We start from the raw sequence: 14313 nt of genomic DNA on the forward strand, positions 1-14313 counted from the left end.
GACGAGAGTGCCCCAGAAACAGAACTCTAGGAGGTATCTTTAAAACTAAAATAGGTGTTAAGATTATTTATTTATTATTTAAATTTGTATACCGCCCTATTCCCGTAGGACTCAGGGCGGTTTACAGGGAAAAATTAAAAATACATAACATACAAAGTTAAAATCGATTAAAACTAAGATTAAATTAAGTCCCTGAATTTAAACTAAAACCCCATTAATAAATAATTAAAACCCCTCAGTCTGGGCCAGACAGCTCAAAAAACCAGGTTTTCAAGTCCCTGCGAAATGAGCGAAGGTCGGGGGCAGTCCTAAGCTCCGTGAGAAGTTGGTTCCAAAGGGCCGGCGCGCCCACAGAGAACGCCCTTCCCCTGGGAATAACCCGCCGGCATTCCTTGACCGGCGGTACCCTAAGAAAGCCCTCCCTGTGGGAGCGCACAGGACGATGGGAAATTGATGCTGGCAGCAGGTGTTCCCTTAGATATTATGAGTACTAATCCTGCAGGGGAAAAACTTTGGGCCAGTCACTCTCTCAGCCCTAGGAAGAGAGCTGTGGCAAACCATTTGTCACCCAGGCTCATCTGAAACAAACCTGGCTGAATCCATTTTTTCCATTCTGAGTTGCCACATAGATGAGGGGAGAAGGGGGGAGGGGAAGAACTATTGCTATTTGTATCGCTAGAGAAAGCGCCGAGCCGTCCCGTGGGAGCCAAGGACATTCCCGCAGGGGCAGGAAGGAGGAGCGAAGAGGATTTGAGAAGCCTGCCAATTGCTTTCACTGGGTAGCATGATTTATAGAATAGTAGAGGGGAGGGGAGTGTTACTTATAGTTACTTTGAATATCTAGGGCAGAGTTCTTCAACCCTTCCCGGCTTGTGGCCCGCTGGGGAGGGCAGCTTCCAAATTACTGCGTGTGCGCGCATGTGCACACATGCAAACGGGGCCACGCCCACTGGTGTAGTACCAGCGGCCGCGTAAGTGCATGCGGCATGCGCTGGCACCATGCGCATGTGTGAACGGCTGCGCAAGCCCCATGGCGGCTAGGCACCCGTTCATGGATGCACAAAAGAGGTGCGCACGCCCCCCGCTAGTGTTCCCATTTATGCCCACGTGCATGTGCCAACAGGGCCGTAGGCGCTAGCGCGTGGGGGGGATGCATGCCCAAGTGTGTGCACCCTGGCCAGCCATTTCATCGGACCGCGGCCCATAGGTTGGAGATCCCTGCTCTACGGAAATTTCAGAGTTGGTTTCACTTTTGTCTGTGCCGATATAATGTATCCAATAAACATGTGCTTTGAGGAAAGTTCAAGCCTCAGAGTTCTGCTTTATGTGGTTTCATTAGTTGGAACCAAGACATTCAACCAACTCTGACACCATTTCTGAAAAACCTCGCCAAGAAAACTGCAGGGGCTCGTCCAGATAGTCTGCAAGAATCGGGCATTTCTGGACAGAAGAAAAAATATTTTTAGGCAGCCCTTTATATTAAAGCCTTTGAAAAGAAATAAATATTGTTGGCCCAACCTGAAATGTATCATCTTGGTTTCAACAGTTCGGCACAATATGACATCTGTAGTCCAGCTGAACAAGAATTCAATTTATTTTATTTATTTATTTTAAATTAAGTATTCAACTAAAATATCAGGGCTTGAAATCTCACAAAAACAGTTGAACAAATCATGCTTAAAAAGTTAAAAAATTAGAATAGCCACTAAATGAACTCATGAATGTAGGTGAATAGATGTGTCCCAGCCCAGGATAATGTTGCAGGATCCAATCTGGTTTGATCACCGGGACCAGAGATTTAGTTTTCCGAGATTTCGGACACGTGCTGGAGCCCGTCCTCAGGGAACTTCTCTCTCACCAGAATGTGTGCGTGAGAGCGCATACATTCTGCATGAGAGAAGTTCTCCGAGGATGGGCTCCAGCACACATCCAAAAGCTTGCAGGACTAAATCTCTGGTCCTGGTGACCAACCCATATTGGACCAAATGAATTGTTTTAAGTCAAGGACTTCCTGTATATGATCTAGAAAGAGTACAGAGAAGAGCAACAAAGATGATCAGGGCACTGGAGGCTAAAACATACTAGGAAAATTTGCTGGAATTGGGTATGTCTTGTTTAATGAAGAGAAGGACGAGGGAGGGACATGATAGCAGAGTTCCAATATCTCAGGGGCTGCCCCAAAGAAGAGGGAGTCAAGCTATTCTCCAAAGCGCCTGAAGGCAGGACAAGAAGCCACGGATGGAAACTCATCAAGGAGAGAAGCAACTAAGAAGAAACTTCCTGACAGTTAGAACAATTAACCAGTGCAGGGGTCAGCAACCTGAAACAGTGAAAAAGCCACTCGGAACCGGTTCTCTCACAAAAGGAAAAACTGGGAGCCGCAAAAAACATGTGCGCATGCGCGTACATGCGTGTATGTGCAGAACAGGGCTTGACTGAAGAGTGGAGACAAGGCGAGATATGCACCTACCCTGCATATTTGAATTGATTGGTTGAACCTTTTTAGTCCCACTTTTGTTTTTGGACTGCACACGGCAGAGGACTGGGAGCCACAGGAGACAGCTGAAAGAGCCGCATGCGGCTCCAGAGCCGCGGGTTGCAGACCTGTGAACCAGTAGAACAACCTGCCTCCAGAAGCAGTCAATGCTCCAACACTAGGACTTTTTAAGAGGAGACTGGACAGCCATTTGTCTAAAATGGTATGGGATTTCCTGCCTGAGCAGGGGGTTGGACTAGATGACCTCCAAGGTCCCTTCCAAATTATCATCATCATTATTGATCATCGCACAGTCAGCCAGATGTTCAGACTGGATTTGGCATTTTTGTCTACCTATCAAGTCCTTCCCAAGGACCTGGGATAGGCAGATGTGGATGTTTGATGGTGTTACAGATCTCGTCGCAGGATGGAAGCAGTTCCTAGTAAGGCCGCCTTTTGCAACTGACTAATGGCGAATTTGTCAATGTCTGTTATTATTATTGACAAATTCGCCATTAGTCAATTTGTCAATGTCTATTATTATAAGGGATGCGATGGCTCAGTGGGTTAGGACGCTGAGCTTGTCGATCAGAAGGTCGGCAGTTTGGCGGGTCGAATCCCGAGTGCCGCGTAGCAGAGTGAGCGCCTGTTACTCGTCCCAGCTTCTGCCAACCTAGCAGTTCGAAAGCACGTAAAAACGCAAATAGAAAAATAGGGACCACTCCGGTGGGAAGGTAACAGCGTTCCGTGCGCCTTTGGCGTCTAGTCATGCCGGCCACATGACCACGGAGACGTTCTTGGACAAGCACTGACTCTTCGGCTTTGAAATGGAGATGAGCACCGGCCCCTAGAGTCGGAAACGACTAGCCCGCATGTGCGGGGGAACCTTTACCTATTATTATTATTATTATTATTATTATTATTATTATTATTATTATTATTAATTATCATTATTATTATTATTAACATAAAGTACATGTCCCATCACCAAAACAAGGTCCCTGCTACCTTGAAAAGGGGTCTCTATTGACTCTCAACCCAGGAGACCACGAAGACCTCACCTAAAAACAAGAGACCCTCCTACTCACCTATTTGGTTCTTCACGGCTTTTCCTTTGGCCACCTCTTCAGCTGCTTTGCCTTGCGAGTGAGTCAGGAGGATTCCAACTTCTGGATCCCTGTCGACCTCTTCCATTTCCTCGTCACCCTCCTTCGCGCTTCCCTGCGAGTCACTTTCCCCTTCCTGGTCTTCTCCTGAGCCGCCTTCCTCTTCTTCTTCTTCCTCGCTTCCAAGGTCATCCATCCCTTCGGCAAATTCCTCAAAATCATCAATGGCCTGGAAACTGAAGGCTGGTTTTTTCAGCTGGTTGGACAACTTTCTCTCTTCTTCAGCATCACTGGCTGCCTTTTCCTCCTCTTCCTCTTCCTCCTCTGATTCTGGACTCTCATCTTCAGCCAGGATTTCGCAGTCAAGATCACCATCATCTGTCTCCTCACCTGATGTTTCTTTATCTATCAATTAGAAAACACAAGTTAAGATGGGTGGAAGGTGGACTTATAGTTGCAACCAGGGCTTTTTTTCTCATAGAACGCTCAGAACGGAGTTCCGGCACCTTTTTGGGATGGAACCTTGTAGGGTAGGCAAGGCGGGTTGTATGACATGTGTGAGTTCCAGCACCTTTTTCTTTTACAAAAAAAGCACTGGTTGCAACTACGGTACTCGTAACCTGCAAGGTAATTCTCGACCAAGAATACGATTTTTTAAGAAGCCAGAAAGTAACACGTCAGAGTATTGATAGCTCTTTTCTTTATTTTATAACCTACACGCTGAGTTGCAGGATGAACTAGCTCCCCAATTGTCTAATCTCCAAAGAGATTAGATGCCCTTTATAAAGATTCTAGTGACACCAACAGGCTTTTTTCCCCCCCTAACATTTCATGAGTTGAGTGAATAAATGCGTACACACTTGTACGGATAATCCTTGATGTATGACCACAACTGAGCCCCAAATTTATGTTGCTAAGTGAGACGTTTGTCAAGTGAATTTTAGCCCATTTTACAACCTGTCTTGCCACACTGGTTAAGTGTATCATTGCAGTTGTTGAGTTAGTCGCATGGTTGTGAACTGAATCTGGCTTCCCCCATTGACTTTGCTTGTCAGAAGTTTGCAAAAGGGGATCACGTGAGCCTGGGATGCCGCAACGGTCATAAATATGAGTCAGTTGCCAAGCACCCGGATTTTGATCATATAATTATGGGGAGGCTGCAATGTCGTAAGTCTGAAAAATAGTTGTACGTCACTTTTTTTCAGCGCCGCTGTAACTTAGAACGGACACTAAGTAAACTGTTGTTAAGTCAAAGGCTACCTGTATATTAAAACACAAAAAAGGCTTCTGAACCCAGGAAAGGTTACTACAAGGAGATAAGCTTTGCTGAAAAAGGCTTAGCCCACACAACCTTTTCAAAAGGTTGTAAGTCAAGGACTATCTGTACGAAGAACAGGTGAGTATTTTACACCTCAACTCCAGGATCATATGCAAATAAAGATAACAACAACCAGGATTCCCCAACTGAAATCTCCCAGCAGATTCTTACCTGCATATCTAACATTTTTTGTAAAATTGCCCTAACCCCCTATCTCAAAAGCTATAGATGTTTCTTCCCTTACAATGTCAACAGAGCGCAGAAATCTCAATAAACCTAATGCATCACACATCTTAATACCATCTGGAAATTTGGGGCTATTAAAATCACAGAAATTATATGCACATTCTACACATCTCTTTCCCCAAAGCACCACTTCTTGCATTTTCCACATTACGAGGCATGTGGAATGCCAACCTCGTGGTTTTTGGCCCAAAGGGACAGCTGGAAAATCTCCAGCCGATTAAAATCTCAATCTCACACTTATCCACAGCTGGAGCTGGACTGATTATCAGACCCATTGATTAGCTGACAGCCTTTCCCATTAAATAATGAGATAAAGGGGGAGCATTGCAAGGTGATCACGTTCCCTTACCCACGTCTTTATAAAGAGAGGAGGAGGAGGTCTTGTACATGAGAAAGATATAGTTCCGGTGAGATCCGTCAGTATAAAAAATGGGCTGCCAATTTCTTTCCCACCAGTCTCACGTGGATCCTGTTCCTTCTGATAGCAGGCTTCCCCACTGATAAAGATTTCCCCTGTCCAGTCGTGTCCAACTCTAGGGGGCACTGCTCATTTCCATTTCTTAGTTAAGGGAGCCAGCATTGTCCAAAGACATTGCCGTGGTCATGTGGCCAGCATGGCTATGCGCCAAAGGTGCACAGAACGCTGTTAACTTTACCACTGGAGTGGTACCTATTTATCTACTCGCATTTTCATGCTTTCAAAGTGCTAGGTTGGCAGGAGCTGAGGTGAGCACAGGGGTTCACCCAGTGGTGGGATTCAAATACCTGAACATCTGGTTCTCTGCGTGGATGCAGGCCTGGGCCGCCGAGGCCTAGAATGGACTTCCGGAAGTGACATCCATGCACTTCCTGTGGGCTGTTCTAGGCCTGGGAGGCCTCCTCCAGGCCCTCGAGGCCTAGAACGCACTTCCGGAAGTGACATCAATGCACTTGGGGCAGGCCGTTCTAGGCTTGGGAGGCCTCCACCAGTCCTAGAATGGACTTCCGGAAGTGACATCCATATACTTCCGGTGGGCCGTTCTAGGCCTGGGAGACTTCCTCCAGGCCTCCGAGGCCTAGAACGGACTTTCAGAAGCAGCACAGGTTCAGCCGGTTCTCCAAACTCAACAAAATTTAGCTACCGGTTCTACCGAACCGATGCGAACCGGCGGAATCCCATCATTGGATTCGCCCTATCGCATGGTGCTTGGGTCTCAAACCCAGGCTGCCAGCTTTCCATCTGACAGGTTCAGCATGTTTACCCACTGAGCCATTGCGCTGACAAGTGTACCAATCTTCGGTCAATAGCTATGCTCTTCTGCTAGAAGCACCCACCTACCTCAATGTGGCAATTAAAATACCCAAGGACTTGGCTGAAAAGCTCCTAAATAAATAGTCCTTGACTTATGACTGGTCACTTAGCAACCATTCAAATTACAGTGGACCTTCCTGGGGATACTTACAATCCAGGTCCAAAATTCCAAAAGCCATCACCTCCTGGTCACGTGACCAGACTTCAAGGACTTGTCATCCAGGCCTCATTATGCCAGTTTGTAGCCTCCCGCGGTCATGTGACTGCATTTTACAATGGCTTTTATTTCTGGTTTTTAGCAAAAGCAGCCCAAAGCCTACCATTGGTTCACTTAGTGACTGCCATGTTCCCTTAATGACTACCACAAAAAAAGGATATAAAATCAGGCTGGTCACATGGGTCATCTACTTTACGACCGTCACGACTTAAGACCATAATGGGCAGGCTCCATTACATTGTAACTCGACGGTTCCTTGTAATTTTTAAGGAAAATCTATACAGCTAGTCCTCAACGTATGACCACAATTGAGCCCAGAATTTATGTTGCTAAGTGAGAAACTTGTTAAGTGAGTTTTGTCCCATTTTATGACTTTTCTTGCCACATTTGTTAAGTGAATCACTGCCATTCTTCAGCGGTTCTTAGGTGAATCTGGCTTCCCCATTGACTTAGCTTGTCAGAAGGTTGCAAAAGGAGATCACGTGAACCCGGGGCACTGCAACCGTCATAAATATGAAGCAGTTGTCAAACATCCGAATGTAAATCACTCGACCAGGGGATGCTGCAACGGTCATAAGTGTGAAAAAATGTTCGTAAGTCACTTTTTTCAGTGCAGTTGTAGCTTTGGATGGTCAGTAAATGAACTGTTGTAAGGCGAGGACTAGCTGTATAGACTCTACAGATTTAAACTTTGATTTTTAATCTGTTAACTTCTGGCAGGGCACCAGACGTAATAAAATCTATACCCTGGAAAGAAGAGGGAACTTTGTAATTTGTATTCAAGACAGCCCGCGTGGTGTGACTGATCAAAGAATAGGGCAAGAGAGAGAATCTCTCTGCTATTGCTTCACATCATAACATGGTCAATTTATGTCAATAAGAAACAGGCCTCTGTTATCCTTTTATTATTTAAAGTGTTTGCATACCATCCGTTATGCCACAGATATTACGACATCGAAGGAATAACTCAAATATATCATAAAAGTCAGGCCATTAATAAAATGAGGCAGGAAGGAAAGGCGTGCAGCAAGTGAAGACATTTTTCAAATTAAAGAGCTTGGGAAGATAAACACTGTTTTAAACCTGAATATTTAAGGAGAGAATCGTAATGGAGGACTCTAAGACATTTCCCTGCCTCACTTTAAACACACAGAGCAGCCAGACGGGGTAGAACGAGTTATCATTTCACGCTGCCTGCTGTTCATAACAATCCTGAACAAACTTCAGCTGTGAAAGGATTGGTGCCAGTTGCCAGCCAGCCGGACACAAATGGGGTACACCTCCTGTTCCCTATTGGACTCCCAACATTTAGCATCCAGAGGTCAAGTGCGGCCAAACATGGATTTTCTCTGGCCAATGTTACTGGCAGGAATCCAAAAGCTGACAGGAGTGAAGAGAATAAATTTAATCCCTGCAGATGCCAGCCAACAATGCCACTCATCCTTCGCTCAGCCTGGCACTAATCTCCTAGCTCTGAAAGAGAAAAATTCCCCCAGTCGGACCAACCAAGGTCCTCTTAAACAGGAGTTGCTGGCTGGTGTACTCAGGTCATTTACGTATGAATAGCTTGTTATTAGGGACACGGTGGCTCAGTGGGTTAGGACGCTGAGCTTGTCGATCAGAAGGTCGGCAGTTTGGCGGGTCGAATCCCAAGTGCCGCGTAACAGAGTGAGCGCCTGTTACTCGTCCCAGCTTCTGCCAACCTAGCAGTTCGAAAACACGTAAAAATGCAAGTAGAAAAATAGGGACCACTACGGTGGGAAGGTAACAGCGTTCCGTGCGCCTTTGGCGTCTAGTCATGCCGGCCACATGACGTCCTCGGACAAACGCTGGCTCTTCGGCTTTGAAACGGAGATGAGCACTCATGTGCGGGGGGAACTTTTACCTTACCTTGTTATAAGTAGTCCTCAATTTACAACAGTTTGTTTAGTGAACGTTCAAAGTTACGCCACCGGATTTATGACTGTTTTCCACACATGCAGCATCCTCAGGGCCACGTGATAAGAATTCGGACCCTTGGCAACTGGCAGATACTTATCATGGTTGCATTGTCCCCGGGTCACGTGATCCCTTTTTTCGACATTCTGACAAACCAATGGGGAAGCCAAGTTCACTTAACAACCATATTGCTAACTTAACAACTGCAGTGATTCACTTAACCGCTCTGGCAAGAAAGATTGCATAATGGGGCAAAACTGACTTAACAAATGTCTCACTTAGCAAGGAAATGTTTTGGCTCACTTGTGGTCGTAAGTCGAGGACTACAACCCTGTACAAGTGCGTTGCTCTGCCAGCACTGGCGGGAGTGTTCTTAGTGGTTCCTCAGTTGGGGTATTGTTTCACAGCGCTGTCAGACGCTTTTCTTAATGCACCTTTAACCTCCCTCTCCCGTGGACCTTCCTCTATTGTTCCTTTTGGTCCCAGACTTACAACGATTTATTCTGTGATCAAAGTTACAACAGCACTGGGGAAAAAAGTGACTTCTAACTGTTTTTCACATATACGACCGTTGCAGCATCCCCATGGTCACGTGATCAAAATTCAGAGGCTTGGCAACCGATTCATATTTATGACAATTGCACTCTCCCGAGGTCACGTGATCACTTTTGGCAATTCGAGTCTCAATGGCTCAAGGTTGACTCAGCCTTCCACCCTTCCAAAGTCGGTAAAATGAGGTATCGTTGGGGACTCTTTAAACTGCTTGGAGAGAGCTGTAAAGCACTATGAAGCGTGTATATAAGTGTTCTTGCTAAACTCAATGGGGAAGCCAGATTCACTAAAACATATGAGGAACAGCTGCTGGAATTGGGAATGTCTAGTTCAGGGGTAGGCAACCTCGGCTCTTTTATGACTCGTGGACTTCAACTCCCAAAATTCTGACTCAGGAATTCTGGGAGTTGAAGTCCACGAGTCATAAAAGAGCCGAGGTTGCCTACCCCTGGTCTAGTTTAATGAAGAGAAGGATGAGGGGGGACATGATGGCAGTCTTCCAGTATCTCAGGGGCTTCCCCAAAGAAGAGGGAGTCAAGCAATTCTTCAAAGCGCCTGAAGGCAGGACAAGAAGCAACGGATGGAAAATAATCAAGGAGAGAAGCAACCTGGAACTAAGGAAAAACTTCCTGACAGTCGGAACAATTATCAAGTGGAACAACCTGCCTCCAGAACTGGTGAATGCTCCAACACTGGAAGTTTTTAAGAAGAGACTGGACAGCCATTTGTCTGAAATGGTATAGGGCTTCCTGCCTGAGCAGGGGGTTGGACTAGATGACCTCCAAGGTCCCTTCCAACTTTATTATTGATCATCACACGATCAGCCAGATGTTCAGACTGGATTTGGCATTTTTGTCTACCTATCAAACCCTATACCTGAGATATTGGGACACTGGTATGCAGAAGCGGTGAATGCTCCAACACTGGAAGTTTTTAAGAAGAGTCTGGACAGCCATTTGTCTGAAATGGTATAGGGCTTCCTGCCTGAGCAGGGGGTTGGAGTAGATGACCTCCAAGGTCCCTTCCAACTTTATTATTATTATTATTATTATTATTATTGTTATTGTTATTGTTATTGTTATTGTTATTGTTATTATATTACTTAACAACCGTGTTACTAATTTAACAACTGCAGTGACTTGCTTAACAAACGTGTCAAAAAGGGCCGTAAAATTAACAAGTGTCTTAGCTTAGCGACAGAAATTTTGGGATCAGTTGGGTCGTAAGTCGAGGGCCACCTGCACTTCATTCTTCCTGGCAAAGAAAAGTTTTTAACCGTGAGCCAAGCCGTTGTGTCAAACCTCTTTCATCACTGAACTGAGGCCACCCAATTAATGCTTACGATGCAGCAGCTCCTGGCTGCGGAGTGCAGCACTGAGGAGAATTTATTTCCTCTCAGCGTTTGTAGAGAGCAAGAAAGATGACTTTGACAGAGATACTCAAGCTCTGTTGCCCAGGCAAGAGAGGCTGGAGCATTTTCACATGCAGAACAACCAGATACAGATTCAGAAGTGGCTTCGGAAATTTACAACTGGTCCTCGAGGTACAATCATTTGTTTAGTAGCCGTCTGAAGTAACAACAGCACTGGAAAAAGTGACTTGTGACTTGTTTTTCCTGTTCACGACCACTGCAGCATCCTCATGGTCATAGGATCTAAAATTCGGGCACTTGGCAACCGGTATATACTTAGGATCTCTACCCACATCGACACCAAACAGCATCAGTTCGATTGGAGCAACGCTAAATTAATCACCGGCCACGCGACCACCCGCCATGCTTGTGAATTCATTGAAGCCTGGCACTCCACACGCGATTCCATCAGCAGAAACACTGACCTACAACCAGCCTATGAACCCCTCAGAATCCAAATCAGGCTCACAGCACCGCCAGCCAGAGACGGCACCGACACTCAACCAACGCACACCAAGCCCACCCCCACCAGCAGTTCGCCTCCCAATGACCCTGACCTGATGTAACCTTCCCACAAGACCTATCACAAGACTCACTAATGTCTCACACCTGACCCATCACAAGACCCTCACTCAACGCACCCACACCTGAAGCCCTTATAAACAGAAGAACACTGGTTCTGACAACCCCTAAACCAGGGGTCTTCAAACTTGGCTCTTTTTTGACTTGTGGACTTCAACTCCCAGAATTCCTCAGCCAGCGTGCTTGGCTGAGGAGTTTGGGGAGTTGAAGTCCACAAGTCATAAAAGGGCCAAGTTTGAAGACCCCTGCCCTAAACTCCGCTGAAGATGTTACCTAGCCTGGTAAATGAAACGTTCGGAAACCGACCCACAAGCGTGGAGAACGAACCTTCACGCTCATATAATTATGATTTGCAGATCCCAAATCTTGTGAGCATGCTGCATAGGACATTCTGCATAAGAATGGGGTCGTGTGATCACCGTGATCACATGACCCCTGCATAAGACCCTCTGAATAAGAATGTACTACACAGGGGTCATGCGTTCACCACTTGTAACCTTCCCAGACGACCTCCGACAAGCAAAGTCAATGAGGAAAGCCAGATTTGCTTAACAACTGCATGGTTTACTTCATAATTGTGGCAAAAAAGGGGTCATAAACAACTTAACAACTGCCTTGCTCAATAACAGATATTTTAGTTGTTAAGTCGAGGACCACCTGTACAGCAATTTCCAACTACTACCCCTCCGTCAGGTTGCTTCTCCCTCACCAGTATGGATATAAAGCACACCCAAGGAAACTTTTAACAAACTTTCTGAAAGCAATAAACTAAGGTTGCTTTAGCTATTGTGATTTTTCTTAAAAATAATAATAATCCTGGATCATTTTCTTGCATGCTCCTTTATGCAACAGAAATTCCTGACATTTTGGGGGGCCAGGACAGCATGAATACAGTGGCACCTTGATACTCAAGTACTTTGAAATGCATCGAATTTGGCACTCAGTGCATTTTGAGGCAAACATTTTGTCCTGGTAACTCATCGTCACCATTTGTTTGGTACTCAAAAGTGCAAACTAGAAGTTGTCAGGGTTGGCTGCCTTTTGACTCCTAGTATTCCTTGTGGCAGGGGGGTCCCAACTTGTGGGCCATGGCCTGGTACCAGTCTGTGGCCTGCTGACCACCGGGCTACGGGAATGGCTGGCAAGTGCACGCACATGTGCGCGCATCCTCCCCACTTGCAGTACTGCCCCATTTGTGCATGCGTGTTGGGCTGCCATCAGGTGCTAGCGGCCCGTTTGTGCATGTGTACGGGTGCTAGTGGCCCTTGTGCATGTGCGTGGGCGCTAGTGGCCTGTCTGCGCATGCACCAGCACTGTCACTAGCGCGGTCATGGGTTCACGCGGTCCACTGGTGCATGCGCACGAGTGCTAGCGCCACCGCTGTGTGCACACCCGTTTTGCACAAGCGCATGTACATTGCCCTGATCCTCCCTTTCCCTCCAGGCCGCCAACCCGGAAAGGCTGGGGAGCTCTGCCTTATGGGAAAAATGTATTTGGTACTCATCGCAGCTCCTGGAACCAATTCACGATGAGTACCGAGGTACCACAATTTCGCAAGATAGTTGCAACCTGGCCATTGGCTGTCAAAACCACAGCACTTTGGCTAGAAAATAAAACCAGAAAACAACTCACCTGGCACCTCAGCTGACCCCCACAACTCTTCTTCCAAGGCTTTGCGGGATGTGGCCTTCCCCTGGTACCGCTTATCAGCATCCAAAAGCTGAGAGGCAATTCCTTTCCGTATTTGACCAACAGAAAGGACATCTTCATCAAGGTTTCCTTCGTCAAACCTGTCAATCACTTTGGCTGCGGTAGCTGTACAAAGGAAAACCAAGAGGTGGTTATTTTGGGTTCCATTTCATCCTTTCTCAACAGACGCTTGTAGCATGACACCATAGGTCAGGGGTCTTCAAACCTGGCCCTTTTATGACTTGTGGACTTCAACTCCCAGGATTCCTCAGCCAGGCACGCTGGCTCAGGAATTCTGGGAGTTGAAGTCCACAAGTCATAAAAGGGCCAGGTTTGAAGACCCCTGCCATAGGTTCATAAATTTGGCTGAGCTTCACACCCCTTCTGGTTACTTTATTCTGCAATACAGATAATCCTCGACTTACAACAGTTCATTGAGTGACCGTTCAAAGTTACAACGGCACTGAAAAGAGGGTTTTTTGACCGTTTTTCACACGACTGTTGCAGCATCCCCATGGTCACGTGATCAAAATGCGGATGCTGGGCAAATGACTCATTATTTATGACTGTTGCAGAGTCCCGGGGTCACGTGATGGTCACTTTTTGTGACCTTCTTGGAAGCAAAGTCAACGGGAAGCCAGATTCACTTAACAACCGTGTCCACTAACTTAACTGCAGTGATTCACTTAACAATTGTGGCACAAAAGGTCATAAACTGGGACAAAATTCACTTAATCAATTTTTCACTTAGCCATAAAAAATTTGGGCCGTTATTGTGGTCGTAAGTCATAAATTACCTTATAAATCCAGAAAATAGGTTAGTTGTTATCAAGCTGAGTGTGGTCTACAAAGGTAGCAATCAAGCCTCAAACTAATCAAGAGGTCTCCAAACTTGACAACTGGAAGACTTATGAACTTCAACCTCCAGAATTCCTCAACCAGCCAACATTGCTGGCTGGAGAATTCCAGTCCATAACTCTTCAGATTGCCAAGTTTGGAGATCCTTGAACTCATCAACCACAGTTTACCAGGCATGCTGAATGAACTCAAGGCATAATTCTGTATTTATTTATTTATTTATGTCGTATTTATGTAGTGTATATTGTAAGTGGTGACCCCTTGAGAGCTGTATGCAATGAAATTTCATTTTAAGGTATGCCGATTAGTGTACATTCAAAGTGACAATAAAGTTATTATTCTATTCTGTTCTGTTCTGTTCCGTTCCACTCCACTCCATTATTCTATTCTATTCTATTCTATTCTATTCTATTCTATTCTATTCTATTCTATTCTATTCTATTCTATTCTAAACTCTGTGCCTTGTATATAGTATGTTACACAAACCCAGCTAATTACTTTTACTAAGCAAATCATGGACTTGTGAACTCATATCACAATTTGCCCCCGACCTCCGTTCATTCCGCCGGGACCTGAAAACCTGGCTCTTCGAGTTCTCTGGCCCAGGCTGAGAATTTTAATTTTAATTG

The 14313-nt window shown here is 45.8% G+C and overlaps 1 protein-coding gene across 1 annotated transcript in view; it reads right to left on the bottom strand.

Annotated features, from left to right (window-relative positions):
* Window positions 1-14313, bottom strand: part of AATF (apoptosis antagonizing transcription factor) — a gene marked incomplete at its 5' end in the record, with an annotated part of 117019 nt that overhangs the window by 97227 nt on the left and 5479 nt on the right. Inside the window, 2 exons of the mRNA XM_081346588.1 lie at window positions 3565-3987; window positions 12770-12952. Coding sequence (XP_081202714.1) covers window positions 3565-3987; window positions 12770-12952 — 606 coding nt within the window. The remainder of the gene's footprint in view (window positions 1-3564; window positions 3988-12769; window positions 12953-14313) is intronic.

Source organism: Vipera berus, assembly GCF_964194415.1.
Source record: "Vipera berus genome assembly, chromosome: 1".
Lineage (NCBI taxonomy): Eukaryota > Metazoa > Chordata > Lepidosauria > Squamata > Viperidae > Vipera > Vipera berus.